The sequence below is a fragment of the Falco cherrug genome, chromosome 4 (genome assembly GCF_023634085.1).
Source record: "Falco cherrug isolate bFalChe1 chromosome 4, bFalChe1.pri, whole genome shotgun sequence".
Classification (NCBI taxonomy): Eukaryota; Metazoa; Chordata; class Aves; order Falconiformes; family Falconidae; genus Falco; species Falco cherrug.
Window position 1 is genome coordinate 66362078 of NC_073700.1, and position 24369 is coordinate 66386446.

At 40.7% G+C, this 24369-nt stretch overlaps 1 protein-coding gene across 1 annotated transcript in view; it reads left to right on the forward strand.

The window, feature by feature from the left end:
• Nucleotides 1–24369, forward strand: part of NRP1 (neuropilin 1) — a 114747-nt gene that overhangs the window by 84926 nt on the left and 5452 nt on the right. The window contains 7 exon segments of the mRNA XM_055707233.1: nt 45–376; nt 4839–4983; nt 7929–8033; nt 11031–11090; nt 18270–18407; nt 22270–22541; nt 23046–23139. Of these exon segments, the coding sequence (XP_055563208.1) occupies nt 45–376; nt 4839–4983; nt 7929–8033; nt 11031–11090; nt 18270–18407; nt 22270–22541; nt 23046–23139 (1146 nt within the window).

Consider the following 24369-nt stretch of genomic DNA (forward strand, 5'->3'; position numbering starts at 1 on the left):
GGTGCTTATTCAGATTAACTATTTATTTGGTTTTTTCTCTGTAGATTATCCTTGCTCTGGGATGCTGGGTATGGTGTCTGGGCTTATTCCTGACTCTCAGATTACTGCATCTACTCAAGTTGATCGAAACTGGATCCCAGAAAATGCTCGCCTCATAACAAGCCGTTCAGGTTGGGCACTGCCACCAACTACTCATCCATACACAAATGAATGGCTTCAAATAGACCTTGGTGAAGAAAAAAAAGTGAGTGGCATAATAGTCCAAGGAGGCAAGCACCGAGAAAACAAAGTATTCATGAAAAAATTCAAAATTGGCTACAGCAACAATGGATCAGATTGGAAAATGATCATGGATTCCAGCAAGAAAAAGATAAAGGTAAGGAGGAAAGCTCTGCACCATAAAAAATTTGCCTTTAAAAAAAAAAAAAAAGCTTGCATTTAATTTCTACACATCTATGTCTGATCTTAGAAAAGGCACATGATTGGGATGAAGCCAAGCAGGAGGATTCATAAGACAGCAACCCTGAAGGGATGCTGCGGGAACTGTCCCATGCCTGAGGGTAGGAGCTGTCCTTAAGACATTCGCCTCAGTACGGCAAAGGTTTTGTTTATTCAGCAGCTAGTTGGGACTTGATTTCTGACAAGTGTGGTGTGCCTCTGTGAGCCCTAGGTGACTGCAAAATCCCATGCAATGGTAATATGCAACACTGCCAAATAAATAGTGTTTCCTCTGTAGATTTTCCACTGACAGTGAGCAAACTCATTTGAGACACTGAATTTAACTCAGTGGGGTACCTGCTGGATTTCTGAACTGCTATAAACTGGTTTCACAGGCTCTCTGGAATGGTGTGATCCAAATCCCTCTGAAAGAAAGTGATGAAGTTTTTAACTTGTTATCCCATCCCAAATGAAAAGTACTATTGCACTGTCATAAGTGAAGCATCTTGGAGGTTACTTGGGCATAAAGGGCAGCTGGTTCATAGGTTCAGCCAGCAACTGCAAGACATTTACAGAGAAGGGCCAAATGAACTGCTGGGTTAGATGCCAAGGAAAAGAAAATGAGTGTGACCCAGAAAAGTTTCTGGGAAAACCTATTTTGGTTTGTCTTTGAATGCATGCTTTTCACAACGTAGATTGCACTGTTTAGCTTATTTACCCCAGATCCCATTCATTAAGTCTCCCATTCCATTTTGCTATGATTGCTCACAAGGTGTGTTTTTGCCTCAAAAGGCACAACCCTTTTTTAGTCCTACCCTGTTCCTTGAGGAAACCAGTGGACACACAGTCCTGTTCATGAACTGGTGCCGCAGTACTGGGATGACCAGGGAATCATATGCCAAAATGTGCCCTCAAAAGGCAAATCAGTGTGGTGCTTGGCAGATGGGAATCCTGAGAGTTGCTCTGTATCTCAGCTGCCTTAGTTTGAAAATTAGATGTAAAAGCTGTTTTGCTATGTAGACTCATCCATTGGACAAACCTGTGTTTCCTTAAAGGGAAAGCTGAGTGGGCCCACGAATGTAGCTTTTCCAGGCACATTTGGTAAATATTGGACTTCATTCTCTCCTGTTTTAATCTCACTGAATATGTCTGCATTTTCTCACTTTTCATCATTTGTTTTGGGGATTAAAACTAAATTAATTCAGCCTTTGCAGTCAGCTCCTTTCTCTTGTTACCATGAGTTTTGACTTCATCATAAAGTGTGAAGAGAGTGTAAATCAACAATGGGATCTAACCATTTTCTTTCTAAAATAGATGTTGTTTTGACATGTACTTCTACACTGTGGCTCAACGATGGAAAAAAATAATGCCATATGCTTTCAAAGCAGTGCGCCGTCTGCTGCATGGCTTTCTGTTTTCTAATACAAGCACTTGCCATCATTGTCAGAAGTTAGCAGTTTGACAAGAAAACTAGTGTGCTAACACACTGAGCCCATCCTCAGCTTTCATCACTACCAGAAATTAACTTTCAAGATTAAAGGAATGGAGGGGGCTGGAATTCAAATCTCTCGTGGCATAATTACAATCCTTCCCAAAAATTCAAGACATTTAATAAACTTTCTTCCAAAGCATAAGTTTTCTTTAAAGAGAATCAGATAAATCCAATGATTTGGAAGTCCGAGGGATTTAAAAAGTTAATACTAGAATGTAGTATTTTTAAATGTAAGTGGAGCTGGATGGGACAGAATGCTATAATGAGTCACAGCAGGAATGTGGATTAGAAACAGCCCTGTTACATGAAATGAAACACATTGTTTCACTTGGTTAAAGTCTTGACTTTCAATAAACAAACAACTGCATTTTAGGAAAAGAAAGAACAGTGACAAGCTAAACAAAACAACAGAATATGTCCAAAGGATGAAACATCACCTTGTTTCTCAACATGATCTTGTCATCCATGCCTGCAGCTCCTTTCACTAAGACTACCATAACTCCTTCCTCTTTGACTGACCCAATTTCTGATATTTTTGAATTTGCAGAATGTTTCCCCCTTTAGCCCAGCTCAAGCACTTAAAGGAGTGAACACCACAAATCCTCAAACAACCACGCAGAACCCCATTTTCATTTTAAGATCCAATCTGTATTTCTTGTCCATAGTCTTACTCAAGATTATTCCATAAAGTCATCTTTCCTTTCATACTTCTTTTCTCCTTCCACTTTCTTTTTGGTTTTTATACATCTCCTCTCATCATTTCTGGTACAAGAAATTTCTGAATATCCTGCCATTTGGAACAACCTTTTTAAATCTTTTCAGCAAAGTTTATTTAGATTTTAAAACATATTAGGAAGATTTTTTTTTCCTCTCACCAGTTCAGCTTCTCTTTTGTTTAGGTATTATTACATAACTTTTAATTGTAATGAAGTAAAGCAGTTTGTGACAGAGCCTGTGTAAAAGACACTCACAAACTGAAGTTTTACTGTGTACTCCTCTCTCCTCCCCCACAAAGAGTATCAGTACATGTTTTAAATGAACAGTCAGAATTGAATCACAGGCAGCTCTGCACTACAAAGGACAATGATTCAATATAATTCTAGATGCCTATTGAATTCTAATGTCTATGTGTCAGTACTCTAGTACTGATGTCTTTTATAAAACAGTTTGCATTATTATATGTTGCTATTAAGACTACTATTAAAAAGGCAGCAAGGATTTCTCAGATACATGTCTGTCTAATTTTTACAGATAAAATGGCATTGATTCTCTCTCATATGGTAGATACCTTTTCTGATCATTTGCACTATATTGCTATTCAAATAAAATAATATGTCATTCCATGCTGATTAGATCTGACAGGCCATCTACATGTGAATTCTTGACAACTGTCTTCCAAGCACTGGCAGAACACCAGGTCAGCCAGTGCCCCTTGAAGCCACCTTGGAGGTACAATCTCCCCTAGGAAGAAGGAGCAGAAGCATTAATGCTGAAATTATTTTTTTAAATTTAGTTGGCCATAGCCTCCTATTATCATTAGCTTTAGTGACTAGCACTCTAACCAATGGCCAGAAGTGGTTGTGGACCATTGGTTCATGATACAGAGGTGTACAGTAAAAACAAGCAAGGTTTTCAGGACTGCGCAGAAAATACAGGCAGCAATCAGATTTACCTGTGCTGGTTTTGTGCCTTGGGAAATACAGCCAGCTTTTCCCATGTCCTCTGTTTTCTCCAGCCCAGACAAATAGGAGTCCATTGCAGGCTGGGTTTTGTTCTCACTCAAAATGAAGAAGGCTTCAAGCTTTGCAGCTATGAGTTGGAAGTACCTTATTATGGTGATTCTAATCCCAAATTTGAGCTCTAGTTCAAAGAAGATATTTTTTAATGTTTTGCCATTTAACTAATTCATAGAAAAGTTGAAAATACTTCACCTTTACTTCACTGTTATATACATTTTCATATTTTGTATTTAAGAGAGTTCTATACATGATATTCCAAAGTAATTTTTTACCATAAAATAGGGTAAAAATCACTCCTTTTGCCTTGGTTTATAAACTCTTCAAGGCAAAGGCTGTTTCTTTGTGCAGTTAATTCATTCAAAGGACCAATCATCTCCATGGAGGCACCTGGGGTGTGCTATAAGTACAAATTATAACTTGTTCTATATGCAACAGATCACTGACAAGAGAAGCTGAAGGTATCAAACAAATGCCATTGAGAGCTGCATTATGGCTGAAGAACCCAGAGTGCACCTCAGAGAAGAGATTTTTGTCTGAAATGTACATTTGCTGACCTGCCTTGCCTGTTGGATTATACTGCAGTTCTGTCAGGAAGCAGCTTTCTACTTTCTTTCTTTCTTTCTTTTTATTCTTACTCAATAGCAGGCTCGCTGGAAGAACTCTTGCAGCTACTGTTCCTGGAGTTTAATTTATGCCTTTTGAAATAACTACAACTTGTGAAACTCTGTCACTGGGGGAAATCAGATTGAAATTTTCTCTTGAATAGTTGGATTATTATTGTAACCACTTAAAAGGTGACAGGATCTTCACCTCAGCTATTTTTTTTCCCTGAGAAGTGTTGAAAATGTCACCCAGTTAAACCGCAGATCAGAGTGTCATTTAAAAACATGTCTCATTAAACACTCAGCTCTTGTTATGACCCTGATGGATTGGTTGCTACTGAGTTTATGAAAAATGAAATGCATTACTTTTCCAAGAAGCTTTAACTATATATTTTCCATTCTCATTTAGGACAGGAGTGCCTGACACTTATTAAGCAGTTAGAATCTGGCCTACTGCTCACCTAATTCAAAGACTAGAGAATGAGGAAAAAAGATGATTGTTGAAAATGTTTTTTTCTTTTTTTCTTTTTTTTTTCTTTAACAAGTAGCATTTTTCATGCTTTGCAGACTTTTGAAGGCAACACCAACTATGACACACCTGAACTGCGGACTTTTGAACCTGTATCGACAAGATTCATCCGCGTCTACCCTGAGAGAGCCACACACGGAGGGCTGGGGCTGCGAATGGAGCTGCTGGGCTGTGAACTCGAAGGTAATTGCTCTGCTAGAGATGAATGCACTTTATTATATTCATAAATACATTCTCTGCTTGGACTACCGCTGAACACTGCTGTGTCTGTACAAGCAGGACATTGGACTCTCACTTCCATGACTGCCATTAGTGCTGTTTCTTGGCCTAATCAGTTCCTTCTCTGCAGATATTTGAATATGCCCAAGGCACAAATATTATTCTTTCTCCCATGCCTTCATTGAATCACAGTGATATTGTTCACATGGTTTTCTGTTCCCTTAAGTAATCTTACGATTATACTTTCGAGAAGCATAGTGCTATTAGGAAAGAGTAAAGACAGGAACTTAATTTTTATGTTACCATGCTACAACCCTGGAAGAGATGTTTTCTGAGAATGCAGAGGGAGCTTTGCACTAAATATAGCAATTATGTCCCTTGCTCCTTCAAAGGATATGGAAAGTCACACCAGACCATACGGTGGGCAATGATTACTTTGCTGGATTGTGTCTGTGCTGGTTCTTTTTAGGGGGTGAAGGGGGCCTCTTTCTTCCTTAGCAAACTTTACTTTTGCAAGAGTATGTAGGAGATGAAAGACCAGGAAAAGCAAAGTTTAGACATTTATCCTTGGACTGTGACATGAAGTCAAGCTTTGATTCTTGTTATATAAACAATAATTATTTAACTTCATAGATAACTACAGATAATACTACATGAGTTTCGAAATTTTATCTGGTGGATGATGGTATAGTGGCATGGCTTATAAACCACACAGCTTAACAATACACCGAATAACAAACCATGTTATTCAGGGTTTCATATGATACCTCATATAGAAGTAGCTCAACAGGCTCCCAAGATGAATGGAACTGACTGCTCTGCCTCCATTTCTTTCTCACCATTTCTCCCCCAAGGCGGAAGAGTGGGAGGCATTTGCTGTGAGAACTGATGAGTTCTGTGTTGTTTTTTTAGTGAAGGCCAAATTGAATAAGTATGCTATTTACTTGGCCCGGAAAGTGGGGAAGTTGGAAATACTTCTTAGTTCATGCAGGAAGTCCTCATTTCCTGTGGGAATACTTAGTTCCTGCAGACTATTGTGCTACTTGCTCAGAAAAAAGAAAACTCAGCACCTGCCTTATGTAAACTCACAACCTGTGGGCAAAGTCCTTTGGCCGCAGGGCTCCTGTAGCCACCTAGACATCAAGGAATGAGTTCATGGACCATCTCACAACTATACATTGTTCAGTGAGATGGAGGAGCCAAAGAGGAGACTGACCAGGCAAAACACCTTTGCTTTTAGGCAAACTGCAACAGCAAGTACAATTTTTCTCTGGGACACATCTTCTTACATTTGTGTTTCTGCTGCGGTGTACTTTTGAAGGGTGCTCACCCGTAGGTCACCCATGGACAGTTGAGGTCAGTTCCCATTTACCCATGGGAGAAGCATAATAAGAAACCTGTTGTATAACTGTATCTAAGGAGGGAGTTGAATGAAGAGAAGTCACTTGAGATTTACTGAGCAAGAAAGGAGTTGAGATGAGAAAAGAAGCATGGAGGCAAGCACAGACAGGAGTAGAAATCAGCTCTCCAGCAGTAATGAGCAAGGGGAAGTTTTGTGTGCTCAAAGCATCCCAGGGGGGCTTATGTGAAATGATGACAGAGCTATAGGCAACCTTGAGGCTGTACAGGGGCACGAAGATCAAGATAAGAAACTTAACTGGATGTAGAAAGCTGGAGGGAGCTCCCAGAGGGGGTTTTAAAGTGATCTGGGGAACAAACACTCTGCATAATTCATAAGAGGTACAGAACTGTTTCTTAAACTGGGGATAGATTGTACGTGTAAAGCACAGGTCAGGGTCCTAAAGAGACATGTTTCATCCCAGAATATAGCTACTTCAGAAACTACCAGTCCTCCTGACATTTTCAGGTGAGAAGTCAGTGCATGTGATCTTATGTGGCCAGCAGGCTTGGGAGGCAGTTGAAGAGCAAAGAAGAATGTGAGAAAGGGATACATTATTGCATAGCTTATAATGAGAATAAAAGAATGTTAATGAAAATAACAGTAGGTGAGAACAGACAAAAACCTGGATCACATTCCCAGAGTGGTTATCTTAAGCCAGGGAACTATACCTGCAGCATAAAAGATAAATCTAAACATAACACCAAGTATCTGTATTCCGATTTTCCAGATGTATGTTTTGCAAATATTGAGGTATAGATGTATTTTCTGGCATCTTGCACAAATCTCAAGCTTTTAACTACAATAACAAAGGTCAGACTTTTACTGGTTGTGCAGCAGCTACTGGAAAATCATCACCAATGAGAAACAGGCAGGTGGCCAGGAGGGATGACTGACATCACTGATGGCTTATTTATTTATAACTTCAACAAAAACAAAAGAAACTCCTTCCAGATCTCCTCATCAAGCTTAAAGTGATTCTACATCACACTGCCTTCCTGCCCACTGTTACCAGGACTCTGCTCAGACGTTTCCTCTCTTACATGTGCTCTGCAGAGAAGTTTCTTCAGCAAGGTGGTGGGTGCTGCAGAATTACCACCTTGAGCATGCACCCCTGCAGCTCTGCTGTACAGGCCCACTCACAGGCACTTTGGCCTACAATAAAATGACGGGGTTTTCTACCTCACTTCACCCCCACAAGACTTCCATTCTGCCTTGCCAGGCTTTCACTCTTTGTTGGTAGGAACAACAAACACCCATCAGCCAGTGAACAGACAGTCCGGAGCTTTGCTGCCCAATTCCGCTCAGCCCTTGAGCTCGGATACAGCAGAGTGCCTTAGTGCAAGGAAGCAGAACAGATACATCCCGTTGCAAAGAAATACTAACCTGCAGCTTCCTTCCTCAGATACAACACATGAAGACAGCATATGGTGCTCATCAAAATGATACTGCCAATTGCATACTGATTCTCCAGCATATGTTTTAACTAAATGACTGGATTTTGTTTCAGTTCCTACCGCTGTCCCTACGGTTTCTGAAGGCAAACCTGTGGATGAATGTGATGACGACCAGGCAAACTGTCACAGTGGCACAGGTGATGACTACCAACTGACAGGTGCAGAAACCATCCTCATTCCATTGCAGCTTCATTGTAGCTCATATCCATCACCAGTTACAAGCTAAATGTTTGCACTGATTTAATCCCTCAGCATAAATGGACATTGTTATGCAGTTTGTATTGTCAGTGCTGTCAAAACATAGGCATCTGCCTTTTACATATGACAATACTTTTGATTGTTTTCTCAGCTATGTAATTTTTGAAGCAAATAATAGTGACTAGCTGGAAGAGAGGGCAATTTTTTTGAGCAGGAATTGTGTCTAATCAAACTTTTTCTTATTAAGAAAAAAAGCTAGACAAACCTTTTGAGGTTTATAGTCTGAAACTGAAGAACTCAAAATGAAATATTATTTAGGCTCAAGATACGTGTATGCTTCAATCCCTAAAATTTAGCATAGGACTCAAATCTCAGCCTCAAACCTTTCCCAGACAGAAACAGAGCAGATTTATTTCATCAAAGCATATTCACATATATACAGCCAGAAATATTTCTATGGGCATCCTCACCAACGTTGCATTACAGCCACAGAGGGTCTGGTTTTCTCCAAGCTGCCATCTCTAGCAGAAAAATAAAAGGGAGAGACATAACATAGCCCTCATCTGGAACAGAGGAAGCTTGCTAGTTTTCATATTCTCCCGGTTTTGCACAGAACCGCTGTCCTTCTGAGAGAGCTGACACTGCACCACTACGTTTTTGATCTCTTCTTGGAGGTCACTTGCTCCGCAGAGCACTGGGCCTGTTTGTCGATCTCTTCCTGTAGCGGATACATACATCTACAGTAACTGAGCTTATTTTTGGACATAGTGACACAAGTTATTTCATCACTGCTCCCTGGTGTGCTTATCTAATAAATGTTTATTTCTTCTTATATCCATGATATAATATAGCATTAAAATCTGGCAATAGATGTCCAAGAGGGCATTGAGAAACCTTAGGTAAGAGATTGGCTTTTTGTAAGGAGCCAAGTAGAACATCTGACAGCAGACACAAATTAAAATGCATTTTCAGCATCAAACCCTTTCTGAGCTTTGCCAAAGTCTACTGTAAATGCATGTTGCAAATCATAAATTGAAAAATAATTCTTGAGTGGAAAAGACACTGCATGGACATTGTCACTGCTTTTCAAATCAGTGTCCCAGATGAATCTTACTCTTTTTGAAATCAGCTGTGCAAGGAGTCTGATAAATAGTCTGTTTTGTGTTAAGGTAGCTCAGAAAGTTTTCAACGTTACTAAATATTGTAATTTATTTATTTTTCTGGAAGGAAAGAGCTAGGTCAGGAAATGCTGGGGCTTCCTGCAAAGCCCTACACTGAAGGCTGCCTTGCAGAGCCCAATAGGTAGAGACATATTTCACATAGATAGAAGCTGCATGAGGGGAAGGAGGCAAATCTATGCAAGCACCTTCCATGTTTAGTCATAGTCTCGGCACTTCAGGGAGCTCAGGACTGCATCCCACATGTCCCTTAGGGAAAGCTTATTGAGCAGAAGAAACTCCCTCTGCCAATTTTTGCAGGTGGTGCTTAGGGAGCAGTTTATAATCTCTAAGACAAGGGAACAGACACCAGCCTTCCTGCACACGCGCTCTTTTGGAGAACTGAACCTATTTCAGTGCTAAAATTGAAAATCACTACATTACCTTTCTACAAAAATGCAGAGACTTTAGCATAATTTATAAACTACACCATCTAGAAACTCTGAGCAGTGCATGCCCGGTTGTTCTGGACACTGTAGAAACACTGCATTGTACATATGATGTTATTTGTAATGCTAAAATGCACAGCAGTGGTTTTACCAATAATTTCATTGTAATCATTCTTTTCTTCCTCCAAAATGCATAGAAGGATGTAAATATCGTGGCTCGCTAGGGATACCAGGGCAGTGCAGGCAGGATTTCATCAGTGCCTTACCTTCTTTTATCCACTCCCGATGCAAGTGTGGTGCCCGCATTCTCATGGGTATGACTCTTAAGAGTCGCTTCCCTGATAGCATTTGCACATATGTGAGTATCACAATGAAGACTCCCTTGCAATTAACTGTAATTGTGCTATAGGCCAGATTCCTTCCTGCTCTATTTGGACCCCATACAGAGCAATTCTATTTGCATGGCGTATAGCTTTTCCCATCAGATCATTCTCACAAACATCAAGCTGGTATAGCTTGGGCGTTCGTTCTTATTGGAAGTCATCATAGTCATCCTTTCTATAATGCTTTAAGCACTTGCTTGCTGGAGAAAAGAAAAGCCATTGACTGGTAATCAGCACCCCACTGCGCACTTATAATTGTGCTAATTTACTTTTTGTTTCCTTTATCAATATGAGGCTTGCTTTAAAAAGTCATGTATTTTAAAAATATCAATTAGTGAGCTTAGGAGAGGACCATGACCTCGCTCACCTCTTGTTCATCTGCTTGAAGATGAAGACAAAGGGGAAGTCCTTAATTCCTCCTGCTCTTTGAGACAGAACTGAAACCTGCCTTAGACTACAGCCTAAAGTCAGGCAGTTCCCATGCACTGCTCTTGGGAGCTGGTCTCACAACGCAGCTATAAAACAATGCACAGGGAGGACCCAGAGTGGCAGGGGTTGGAGGACCTCACATCCCTGGTGTGAGAAAGAACATTTCACGGGTGAATGCACAAACTGGTGACTGTTAGGAGCTGTTATGGGGATCAGTCGTTGACTTCCCGTGTGATTTGGAGCAAATCAGTGTCTATAAAACAAGGATGGCCAGAGGGACATGGTAAGGATTGATCAGCTGGTGTTTGCAAGGATTCCAAAGATATACAGCTTTATGTAATAGTGAGGTTTTGTTTTATTTTTTGGTAAAGGAAACCAGATCTTTAATGCCCTATTTTCATGCTTAAGCTCACATACTCAGTTACCTACATGTCTAATAAAGATGGTAATATTTCAGATTTATATATAGGGTATTCCTAATGACTGCTGTGTCCTTTGCTGTGTCCCATGTATCATGATATGCGTAATTTCTTTTCCAGGTGGTACTACAGTGCTGAATACAGAAAAGCCAACAGTAATAGACAATACATTACAACCAGGTAAAAAAAAAAAGTTTTTTTCTTATTAAAAACATAATAAATTCCATACCCAAATTTCATGCCAGGGACCAAACAATGAATTGCAGCACTTCCTGACTTCCCATTCCCTAAAAGTCTCTGAAGTAAAGAAGCATCTGGTCTCTCAGCTCTGTACAGTAAATATTTTATTCCTTTCATCCACATGTAGACACAGCAGAGAACAAGTTTTCCTTCTACATCAGCAAATGCCAAATGCTGACAAAATTAAACTTAATCACACAGTGCACTCTGTTTAAATGTGGCATGTCAGTGACACAAAATGTGTTTGCAAACTCCAGGCAAACAAAAACAGAACCACACGGGCCCACTCACCATTTATATCCATGGATTTACAAAACTAAGACAAGTAAAGTTTGCTGGGTTTCTCCACCAGGGAGCTGGCAGTTTTACAATATTGTTTTCTAGCAAGTTTTCTCAAAATGGGGTTACATAAACTGCTACCATGAACTTGAAAAAGTAAAAAACAAGTTGTCACTGGCAGCAGGTCCTTTCTACTTAATCAATACAATAACTAGCAGCTTTAAAAAAACCTTAGTTTGCTGCTTCCACAGCTTTCATAGCATTTTTTAATATCCTGTACAATTTACAGGGAGTGAGGGAGAGGATAGATTTGGGCAGAAAACCCAAACTCCAAAACGTATGAGCATCAGTTTAAAATCCTTTGCATTAGTAATTGTGGAACAGTAAAAGGTCAGTTTTCAGTTGCTCCCATTTCCTCCATTAAAGCACAGTCAGGCACAGTCTTGCAAGTGATTTATTAACAGGGTGGGTAAGTGTTTATCATTGTTTCCTCAATCATGTGACACAATCCACTTTTGCTTCAAGCAAAAGAAAGTATCTAATAATGTAAAAGTTTCCTAAAGGACTAATGGTGTTGACCTGATTAAAGAGATAGAGCTGACATCTCAGACGTTGCTCCCACTCTGCCTCTGCGTTCTGGTACTGCAGAGGCAACTGCTCTTACTCCCCTCAGAATTTGTCTCCAGGGTCATCCAGTTGGCTTAGTCAGCATACACTATTTCTAGCTCTGCCCTGCTTTATGAGCAGAGGGAGGTTGTGGAGTACCATGCAATGAGAAACGTGACGGCAGGCTGGCCCACCCTCATGGGACACCTCTCCACACTGCTCTTCCACAGTCAGCTTTGCTGAAGGGCTAGGGGGCTGCTGGTGATCCCACAGTTCGGAAGGGGGTGGGGGGTGCAAAGGAAGAAAGGATGCTGTGCAGTGGTTTTAGAGTAAAACATTTTAATTTTTATGTCTGAAATGACCTAGCTTTCTCTTTTTACTGAAATGAAGGAATTTTTTTACAGGGTTTTTAACTATCTTCATGTGTTTAAACAAACTGCAAATTCATTAAGTGCCTCTGTGCAACACAGTTTCCTCCCTCCTCCCTGTGCCAGTTGCATTTGCAGGTTATGTTTAATCCCCTTGGCTTGGGTGGGACTCTCCAGTAACAGACTGACTGCTTCTGCCAGAGATTAAGATATCCTCATTTTCTCTCCTTACTTCCCTCCTGCACCACCTTTGCTTACTCCATGATGAGCCAAGTTTTTTTCTCTAGTAAAGGAGTTTCTGAGATTCCCTTCAGACCATGCCAATGTAACTTCCCTGCATTGTGCTGGTAGGAACTGTTTCCTTCCGGGGAGTAAGGGACAAGTTCACATCCCAAACTCCAGGCTCCCACATGGCAGCACATTACAAAGATCATAGATAGAGATCATTCAGATGTTAATAAGTAAGAATAAGGTTTCCAGAATCTCCAGTTTAAGACATAAAGGCTTCCAGCTGCTTCATAATCCCTCACTGAAAATCAGCCAGAAAACTCCCAAAAAGGGGCAGACAGAAATTCCCCTCAACACAGAGAAACCCTTCCTGGCATGAAGGTGCTATAAAGTGCTAAAGGGGCATGGCTGGACCTGGCTGGCATAACAAAGCAAATCAGAGCAAAGGGCCATGTGGCTGGGAGCGAGCGTGTGCTACAGCAGCCACGAATAACGTAGTTTAAACTGGCCTTGTAGTTACAGAGCTGCTCAGGGGCCCCCCTAGCTCTCAGCTGGCTGAGGATAAGTGCACTCCAGCTCTTTCAGCTATTCTCAAGCTGAACAAGGTATGAATTTAACACAGCAAGGACTGAGCCTTCAGCTTCAGCCTTAATTCCCTTTAAGGGCTGGTTTACCTTAAGATGTTAATACACGTTGAGGTAAATGATGAACTCCAAGCCAAAGAGCTATTCCAGATCAGTTGCAGGTTGTAGGCTCCAGTGGGTAACCCTGTATGAGCTACACCGTGCCAGTGCTGGCCACAACAGCTTGTGCCACAGTGACTGGGGACAGAGATTTACCAGCCCCCTCAGTAGCAGCACCTGCTGTGCCACAGGTGCTTCTGCAATAGGTGCTAACACCATGTATTACTGTCCTCCTGCCTGCATTCAAGCCTGCAAACACCCCTAATCTTGTTATCCCAGACTAACATGCTTGTGTGTGTCAAAGCCTGAGATTATCCTATTCCAGCCAGCTTTCACACACTATGGAAACAGTTAAGAGCAAATAGCTGGAAAGCCTCCATGTATAAACAAGCTTTCCATCAAGGAGACTTTTACAGTTCATTTCAAGGGGACTGAATTGTAAGAAAATAAAAAAGAATCATGATTTCAAACTGCTAATAATGTTTAAAGGTTTGGATTTTTTTTTTTTTAAGAGAGGATCTACTTTCCTTCTAAAACTTAAAAAAGATGCCTTTACCAAATCTGTCTGTCAAGTTAAATACCTTTTGGGCTTCAGTTCTAAGACTCACCAACATCTAGTCTTTTTGAACACAGCGTTTTCGATCCTAAAGGACTATTTGAAGTGTTTGATTTAGCTATTTACATACAGAGCAAGCTATTCATTTACATTATGTGCTCTCAGCTTGTAAACTCAGTCCTTTGTAAAGCAGACTGTTCAAGAAATACCTTGTTTTTCACATATATAACAGCGTTTTCAGAAAAAATAACTAAGAAATCCTGAGGTTAAAATCTATGCTAAGAATCCGTTTAAAGGTAGAATAGGTCTGATTCTCATTTACAGTGGGACAGCTTTGCATCAATAAAGGGATACTAAAGGAGTTAAATTATCTTTTATTATCATTTAAGGTAATTCTGTGCTGCCAGAATTATATAATTAATTATACCAGCACAGAGTGGTATAAAAAGGTGAAAAGCAAATACAAATCAGACCCAATACGCTACTTTAAAGTGGTCCAAATTATGTTTGTAATTTCCCATTTTAGTGTTGATTAACCCTTTGGCAAGGGCATCCCATAGAGAATTTTCATAGCATCTTTAATGCCATCATGCTCCTTCTTGCCTCTTGTTGGAGAAGTTATAAAAATATGTCAAAGTCTGTGGGCCACGAAAGATTAATGGACTTGCAAGAAACTCACTCAACTAGATTTTCAAATTACTTTCTTGTTCATGTGCAGTAATGGTTCCAGCTGTGAGCAAGATGTGGTCAAAAAGTACAGCTGTTGGTTATTCTTTGAGAGGATAAATCTGTTTTAATTCAGTATCACGTACCCTACATTTTGAAAAAGACATATGGGATTTCGTCACACCTCCCTCTCAGATTCTCATCTGAACTGCTGCTATTTGGTTACAGAATAGCAGGGTTTCTTCATCTTCTGTATACACACAAACCCAGAGATCAGTCACCTATTGGCAGGAGAATTATCCTAGCAGAGGAATGGGCCAGCACTGCAGAGGCAGCCCACCAAATGCTACTCAGCCCTATTTTCCTTCCTTCCACCAGAGATGCCAAGCTATAGTTCAAGGACAAAGAAAAGGACAGATCGCCTGTAGCTTACTGCGAGCTACTGTACCAGCTCCCTGGGGACCTTTAATAGAAGCGTTGAACTCTTCTGTCTTTTGCTGGGGCAGATCCATTGTCCATTCAACTAATGAACCTATCCTGATGCTACAAGTGTCTATTATTAATTGGCTAGCAGGTCTATTTTTTTCTTTTTATGAGTCCCTGGGAGAAGCATTGGAAGAGATATAAGAATAGACAATAAGAGATGGCATGTTTAAGGAGCCCATAAAATAAGAGCACTCTGAAATGCCTTGCCTTTGACCTTCAATCCTGTTGCTGTGATTGTCTAAGGAATGTATTAACACAATCACTTTTAAGAAAACAACAGGAACCTAGCAAGAAATAGCTAACTGAGAGCAGGTTAGTGGTCAAATTCTTCTAAACTTCAGGGGATTCTTGCTGTCTTCTGCATGGAAAAGAAGTTCATTTTTATGCTACACCATGTTGTCTGTGCGTCCAAAGCCAAGGAACACAGGCATGGCCAAAGCATATCAGACTTAGGCTCTTTGCCAGTTTCCTGGACTATATGTCAAATGAGCGTGTAAGAAATTCTTTTTTAGATGGTACTGTGAAATTTATCTATGTTTTGAAACCCTCCTTCTAATCCCAATGTTCAGAGCTGGCTTCAGACCATGAAGCAAAAGGCTTTTGTCACTCCCTGCATTTTAGAATTAACAATTACATTCTGGATATTGTCCTTATCCATTTCAGTGTCCAGTTCTCTTTGAATTGTGCTCAGCCTTAGCAGCTTGCTTCCCATACAAGGGAAGCAAGTATCGCTCATATCACATGAGAATTTTTTTCCTTTGATCCACGTTGAACTTCACTGGATATCTCACAGTTCTCAGGCTATGAAATTGAGAAAATAGAATATTGTAATCTTCCTTCTCTGGATTCCTCACCCGTTTACATACTTACCCTGTGTCTTCTGCTATTTATTTTTATTCAATGTTGAACAATACTAGTCTTTCAGTCTCTTTGTGCTAAGTGCTCATTTATTCTGTGTGATATCTTCAGATTGATGTGATCTATCTACCACTGTTCTCCTTGCTTGTGGTTTGAATACCACACCGGCTATCGCTAGCTTTGTATGATATAAACCTTTGGGATTAATAAGATTAATTTTGCTTTATGTTTCCTAAGACCTTTTCTAAAGTTCTGTTTCATGGCTCTGATATCAAAGCCATGCAATATAGCTCTCACTAGGCCTCCTTGACAATTAAAGGCTATTTTTCACAAACTTAAAACCCTTTAATTAATTTCAATGTCACTCTGTTTCTTTAAAAACTCCCCTTTATTTTCAGATGTCCCCTTTTGGGCAAGATGCCTTTGATCATGACCCCATTGTCTAGAAAAAACAAAAACATATATTGAAAAAAGAACCATAATGGATTGCCGTTCTGCATGTGCACATGCATGTCACACAACTCATGTGCACACAGGCTGAGTCCTGCTTTTTCAGCATTTTGAGTCCAAAGAGAGATTATCCACGGCAATCTGGCCCTTTCCTAGAAAGGGCTAGGGTCCTCCAGGAAACATGTTTTCTCCACATTGAATTCCTGTGCCAGACATTATCTGTTTAATTCATTTGTTCCCAGCTAGGATGCTGTATTCGTGACAATGTGGAGTAGACCCCTCCGGAGGCCAGCAGGAGGGAGCGGGTCGGCAGGCGGGATGAGGCAGATGAAAGGAGGGAGTGAAGAATGAGGGCTCAGTGCAGAGAGATGCCGCAGCACAGCTGAGGTACTGACAGGCAGAGAAGAGGGGCAGGAGCTGCCGCACACTCAGACCTCTGTGCTGACAGAAAGAAATTTTCTAGGGGCCAGAGGGGATGGGGTACAGGGGCTGCAACACAGGGATCCAGTGAGTTGTTAAAACTGTGTGTGGGAGCAAAGACCTGCCAAACAAGGAGACATCAGGAAAAGAGAGAATGATAGATGAACCCTTTTTATATCCGTTCTGTCTTCAACCTACTCACCTGAGGTTTTCTCTGTGTTGATAAAATGATTGTTCTAGTCTACTTTCCATTAAAATCTGGGTTGTGAGTTCAAAAGCCTTTCCACCTTCCCTGGGCAGCTCACTATGTGGAGGAGGTCTTTGCCTCTTCAGGCTGGAAATGTTCCACCTCTGGCCAGCCACAGGTCCCAACAGACTTCCCATATTTCTCCATATTTTCCCACAATAAACAAAACCCATTCTAGGGGGTTGCATTATCTTTCCTGGTTGTTTTGTGGTTTTGTTTTTTTTTTTTAATAATGGGCAAGAAACACAATTCTTACCCCAGAGCTGATATTGATGGGAGCACAGAGTCCTTTGTTCTTAGTTCATACTTGCACAAAGTACTCATTAAAAGTAAACCTAAGTTATTCCTCTAATAAGGCGTGAGTCATGCCTGAGAAAAGACTTCAGGATTTGGTCACATTGCTGTGGGAAGGGTACTGCTCTACTGGGAGTTGTCAGTGCTCAAGGTGAGGTAAAAGTTCATACCAGTGGGACAGGAACCAAAAGCGCAAAAGATTTCAAACTGCTTCTGAAAATAAGAAATGCAAGAGATTTATATGCTATCTTTGTGTAATCTTTCCATTCAAATTCCAAGTGCTATTGAAGAAAATAAGCTACTATGTATTAAACCTTTGGGCAGAATTTAAGAGAAGCTGAAAACAAGATATGATCTCATCCTGACCATAATACCAGACTTCCCTTGTTTTACGTGGAGCTTGTTTTGAAGCTTATTTTGAGTTCATTTGGCAATCAGCCACATTTGTCCCTTTTCTGTCTCAATTTGTTCATTTCAATGCTGCCATCTTGTGGGCCTGTTTAACTGTCTGGAAGATCCTGAAATAAGTTCCTTATTGAAGCCACGTACTATACATTTCACCAGAAATCCTTCCCTGCCAAGGACATTCCATTAGCGTTTCAGCCCTTTCTTATTTTTGTCCAAATCTTATTGTGAGCTGTTGCAAAACCTTGCACTGTTATGGTACAAGTAGATATTAACAACCAGAAAATGTATCTGATCATTAAGCTAGAGCTTTTGGTTTGAGTCATATGTGTTACAGCACAATTATCAGCTAATGTGGGCAAATCAGAAGAATTAATCAAACCACAAAAAAATCCCAAAATATGGGTCTTCATCTGTTTCCCAGCAGGGCTGCTCTTGCTATGGATTCTCAGAGTTTCAAGGATGAATGGTTCTGTTAACGGTCAAATGCATGCATTTGGTTCTGAAGTACAAAATCTGAATTACACAATTAATCATCATATTTTGTCCCTCCTTTTCCTTCTTTCCTTGCAGAGCTGCCACTATACAACTTCAACTGTGCCTTTGGCTGGGGATCCCAAAAGACTCTGTGCCACTGGGAGCACGACAACCAGGTGGATTTAAAGTGGGCAATCCTGACCAGCAAAACTGGGCCGATTCAAGACCACACAGGTAATCATGAGTTCATGATTTAGCCATTTTACATGGGAAGAGGTTGTTCTGTTTAATACCAACATGCCTTCCAAAACCACAGAAGAGTGAATTATACCTAAAATACATAGTCACAACAGTGATTCTCTAGGCAATCTAATCCATTATATGTAGTCACAACTGACCATAATTGTCCTTTCTGTTGGGGAATAAAGATCATTTATTGTCAGGAACTGAAGATATTCCCTTCCCCTGACTTGTCTTTGGATAACCATCATCTGGGGTAGAAAAAAAAAAAATCTGAATGACCAAATATTCTGCAAGTATCATTCACCAAGTGAGCCAGTTGTGAGCAAATATCACATTATTCCTGTTTGTAGTTACAGGGACTGCCCACCACAGAAAGGTATTGTAAGTGAAACTTCCCAGATGGATGTAATTCCACGCCCTCGTCCTCTCCAGCTGGAGATTATAGCCATCCCTTTACTCACACAGTTATTCCAGAAATATCACCCTGGGAAATTGATTAGTTGGTTTTGTAGTACCTAACTCATGGCTCTGCATAATTAGGCAGTAAATATGCTGCTGGCTAGTGGAGAAGGGAGGGCGCTGCATGACCTGCACAGCCTCTTGCTTTAGTGTTCTTTCTTGCATACGTGCAGATTAATCAAATGTGTTGAGATGAATCCCCCTTCCCACTTCTGCAACCCCTTTGCCTAATGAGAATGACAAGGAAATTAGACAAAATTGGACTTTTTAAATTCTGAGACACTTTCAATTGAATCTTAAGACAAGTACAGTAGTTACAGGGAAAAAAAACTTATAATACTTTGACTATAAATGGCATTGTACAAATAAATGGCATCAAATTAACTAAATGCAGTTAGCTGAAGTGAAGGCTGTAATGGTGGAAAAATTGACGTAGAGTAAAGTGAAATGGCTCAGTAGGATCTGACATTGAAAGGAGGTTAAAAGCTATGTTAGCCAGAGACTGACAAAATTTAAAAGGCATGCATAAGTAAAGCTCTAATTAAGACAATGAAGACAGAGTTCCTGACCCAGCACTGCAATAATATTCTGGAAATAAGAGCTATCTGCACTTTGCCACCAAGGATTATAGAGAGACTGAACCTGTCTTCAATCAAGAGGTGAAGAAATGATATTCTTCAAATGAGATTTTGTTGGTTCCAATGGGCCCTGCTAGTGCAGAAGACTTATTTGTTCCATTAGCAGTAGCGTCAGTAAGTCTTACAGGCAGCCCCTTTTTCTCCATAGTGCACTAACTTTCAATATTTTCTAAAAATTTCCTTGAACTCTTTCAAATCTTTTCTTCAACTTCAAGGGCACCTTTACATGCCAGGTTTGCCATTCACCTGCCAGCAGGTAGGGGACGAGTAGGGTTGGGTGTGAACACAGACCACGGGCAATCTGAATGGCACTGATGTCCCAAACAAGCCCCTCAGTGTCACCGCTACACAGCAAGGCTACCCTATATATTGAGAGAACAACAAAAAGCAACTCCCAGGCGTATCTTGCTCTCAGCTGCATATGTATAATGCTAAAGGAACTCCACAGAAGTGATCTTCAACAGCAATTGCTTTAAGACAGTGGGATATGCTTTATGTCACTTCAAATTATACATGTTATGATTAAATCTGGCCAGAGTTAGGTTTTCCAACTGAGACAGCCATCCTGATGCTGTGATTATTTTCCTCCATTTGGATTTCCCTATCACCATTCTTTGATGAGATTTGCACATGTTGTGCTGCCCTCTGCATAGAAGCAAAGTTGGAAAGAACATACAGTCACAAGCAGTCCTGCTGAAGAAGCTGGACAAGATGATACTACAGTAAGATATAAAAAAAAAAGAAAGAAAAAAAAAAAGCCTAATTTTTTTTCAGCAATTTAACATCGTCTTCCCCTATAGAATTCTTTCAATGACCAGATATTTCCATGTGCATATTGGCCAGAGTACCTCTGACTACCCGCAGCAAAATCCAAACAAAGAAAGTGTCTTTGCCTCATGTTAGAAGCAATATTTCTCTTTCTCATTTATTAGGCCCACTCCTTCCGGCCACTGGGTTTACCCTACTCATCTTTGTTCCTGGTTCACTATTTACTGCCCTGTCCTTCCAGTGCTTCCCAGAGTAGCAACACTTACCCTTTCTTCTTCATTGGTGCAGGACTATACCATTACAATCCAGCAAGTCTCAATTATACATTATTTCAAACGAAATTCAAGACTATCATCTGTAAGCAAAAACCAATGTTGATAAAACACCACACTTCAAAACACCTTTTTGCCTTTTTTTACTTTTCTTATGTTTAAACATTGATATAAACAGATACGTATACTTATTTCAGCATTTGAGGAGTAGTATTTCTTATTATTACTTTTCTCCTTCTTACTTTCAAAATAACTTTATACACATGCCAGTAAACACTGTCTCCATCCTTTGTGTGAGTGCATTACACGTGCAATCTATTCTTACACGTACAAGTATGAACTTCATATTTTTCCATCATAATTCTGTGCAAAGAAGCGGTTCAAAAGCTGTCTGGAATGGATGCCTGGGTGGTGTAAATCAGAAGCACTTCTCTGTAGTCAGTATCTTACTTAGCAATTTTCTGTTACCAAACTAATCCCACCCTCTCATGCTCCTCTCCCAGTGTGATTAAGCAAGTAATTTTCCAAGTTAAGGGCATTAGGCGTTCAGGTTTCAACGTGTATAAATCCATTATGCTCTTCAGAAAATACCAGCCATAATCCTTTCCATTCAGGAAACAGCTCACAAATATACAGAGTCCAATATATTATTACAAAAATCAAGGGAACAGCTCTGGCACCGTTTGTGACAATGCTCAGACTCTATTTAGAAGCACTGCTTAGATCTCAGTTCCTGATCTCTGACCGTGTCTGTTCAAAGCTATTTCATCCTCCAGTGTTCTTCCCGTACTAATCTTGCCTTCTCAAGCACAGATTACCTTAAAGGGAGATTAAAAATAGCTCTTTGCACAATTAGTGTAGAGTAGGGCCCTAGATTTCTGCCTAGCCTGCTGAACTAGGGCTGGCTCCCTTCAGGAGGTGTACACTGGCTAATGATACATATGCTGTCACATCAAACATGCTTTTGCCTCCTTCCCTGAACAAAAGCAAGTGCCTTGTGTGTGCCATGTAGTGTACGTGTTGCTATGGCTCACTCTTAGCAAGAAGCACCCCAGTGAACAATGAAGAAGACTGCCAGAGGAAATCATACAATCATAGTACGGTGTGGGTTGGAAGGGACCTTTAAAGGTCATATAGTCCAGCCCCCTTGCAATGAGCAGGGACAGCTTCAGATAGATCAGGTTACTCAGAGCCCCATCCAAACTGACTTTAAATATTTCCAGGGATGGGGCATCTACCACCGCTCTGGGCAACCTATTCCAGTGTTTCACCACCCTCATCATAAAAAATTCTCCCTTATATCTAGTCTAAATCAATGCTCTTTTAGTTTAAAAGTATTACTCCTTGTCCTATTGCTACAAGCCCTGCTAAAATTCTGTCCCCTTCTTTCTTTATAAGCCCCCTTTAAGTATTGAAAGGCTGCAGTAGGGTCTCCCTGGAGCCTTCTCTTCTGCAGGCTGAACAGCTCCAACCCTCTCAGCCTTTCCTCCTAAGAGAGGTGCTCCATCTCTCTGATCATTTTTGTGGCCCTCTCCTTAGAGCACATCAGCTTTCCTAGAGCTCCCAAACCAACACCCTCTGAGACTCTTGGTTGTGAGGCTTGACCCACCAGCATGGAAAGAAAGCAAAATGATCAGGGGTGGCCGGGGCTTCTTCGGTAAACAAAGCAAATGAAAACTGGTGGCAATTCCTAACACAGTCCTTCTGTCACAGTAGGAGATGGCAATTTCATTTACTCACAAGCTGACGAAAGCCAGAAAGGCAAAGTCGCCCGACTGCTGAGCCCTGTGATTTACTCGCAGAACTCTGCCCACTGCATGACTTTCTGGTACCACATGTCCGGTGCACACGTCGGCACCCTGAAGATCAAACTGCGGTACCAAAAGCCAGATGAATACGACCAGGTGCTGTGGACCCTGAGCGGGCACCAAGCAAACTGCTGGAAGGAAGGACGTGTTCTTCTTCACAAGTCTGTGAAACACTATCAGGTGAGTGGCTGCACCTCACTGAACTAACAGAACTGAGGCCACTAAGACCTGGCTGGTCATGTTTTATACACCATAGCAGAAGATGTCACTGAAGGATTTACTCAGACAGTACCTATACCTACAGATGAGGTGCTGTTGCTGTGACGGTAATAATAGTGACATATTTCATGGTATCTCAGATGACAGTGATACAAGCAATTTGTTATCAAAGGCCAAATAAAATACTTTAGAAATGATTTCTCATCTGTCACAAAACTGCATCCTTGCCACCATTTTGCTGCTGATGTAACAGTCTTTAATGAAGTTATGACATTATATAAATTCACATTTGCATATGCAAGTTCATAAAGGCATGCAGGGCATATTGGCAGGCCACAATCAAAGTACATGTAGCTATGGCATCATGACAAGTGAAGATGTGTGATAACAACTAAATAAGATGTCCTGAATGCTGCAATTGTGTGTTAACATGAAAACAATGTGAACATTATCTTATTTTGCCAGGTGGTTATTGAGGGAGAAATTGGAAAAGGAACTGGAGGAATTGCTGTGGATGATATTAAAATTGACAATCACGTAGCACAGGAGGACTGCCGAAGTAAGTATGAACAGCAAAAACATACAGAGAACTCATCAAAAACATTTATTTTCTTTTGATAGCTTTTTTATCTGTGAGAAAGGGATACATAATTATTAGCTATATAGGAAGTTTTGCACTGAAAACATCCTGATCTGGCCCATAGCTTTATTCATAGTAAATGCTACTGGTATCATCTCAGTACTGCAGCAACTGCAGTCTTTTGGATCAGAACTGGCATCCTACTGACACGAGTCACAGCATGTTCACATTCTCACATCTCTCCCTGCAGTTCATATTGCTTCCATCTTTAATTTTTTCTGGTTTTTATAATGTTCTTCCCTGGTTTACCTAACGCTCAAGATCCAATTTCATTTCCTCACCTTTTTTAGATTACTTAACTACCAGGCCTACTTGATTTCTATTTTAAAGGAACATATCAAACCCTTACAGGATACACAGGCAAGGTAAAATAACTCCTTCTCTGTCCTCTGCTGTCCTGTAATTCTGAGTTTTCTGTGACTCATTTGCTGTAGTCACCAGCTCCCAGACATACAGGACACAAAGTAATGTTAGAACATAGCCTTTTCCACACCTGAGCCAGGCTATTGCTGAGATGCTATCTGAGTCCTTTTATTTCTGGCCAGTCTTGAGTTATTCCAGTCACTGCTGATCATACACACATTGCATACTGCATGTAATTTGGCAGCAGCAACCCCAGATAAACAAGCAACTGAACCCTGTCCTTCATGACAGAGATGAAGCAATGACTTTTATGTAGGAGACGGAACAGAACTGAGAACCCTCAGCTTTAGAAAGATAAACTTATGCCATATGAGTTGGCAGCACAACTGAGAGCAATAATAGAGGATGTTCCTCACATTTTGTAGTTAATATCCTTTGGAGAGTAACATGTCAGACTTCAGCTACATGATAGTTTCACTGCAGGATGAGAAAACTGTACAGTCTCATTTTATCACACAGTCCATCTTCTGTGGTTCAGTGTACACCATCAGAATGACAGTTACCAGGAAAGAGAGGCAGGACACACTGTTTGGTCCTCCTGCAGTGCCCTCAGTGACAAGAAAGATGCTGGGACCACAGCGATTGTATTTACGTGGCTCCAGAATGAGAGAGGGAAACAAGTTCCTTCCTACCTCCACATGTTTTGGTTGTTCAAACTGAATGCTGAGCAAAGATTTTGGCCTGTGGGAGCTAAAGCCAAAAGCTGTCTGAAACCCAAACACAAGT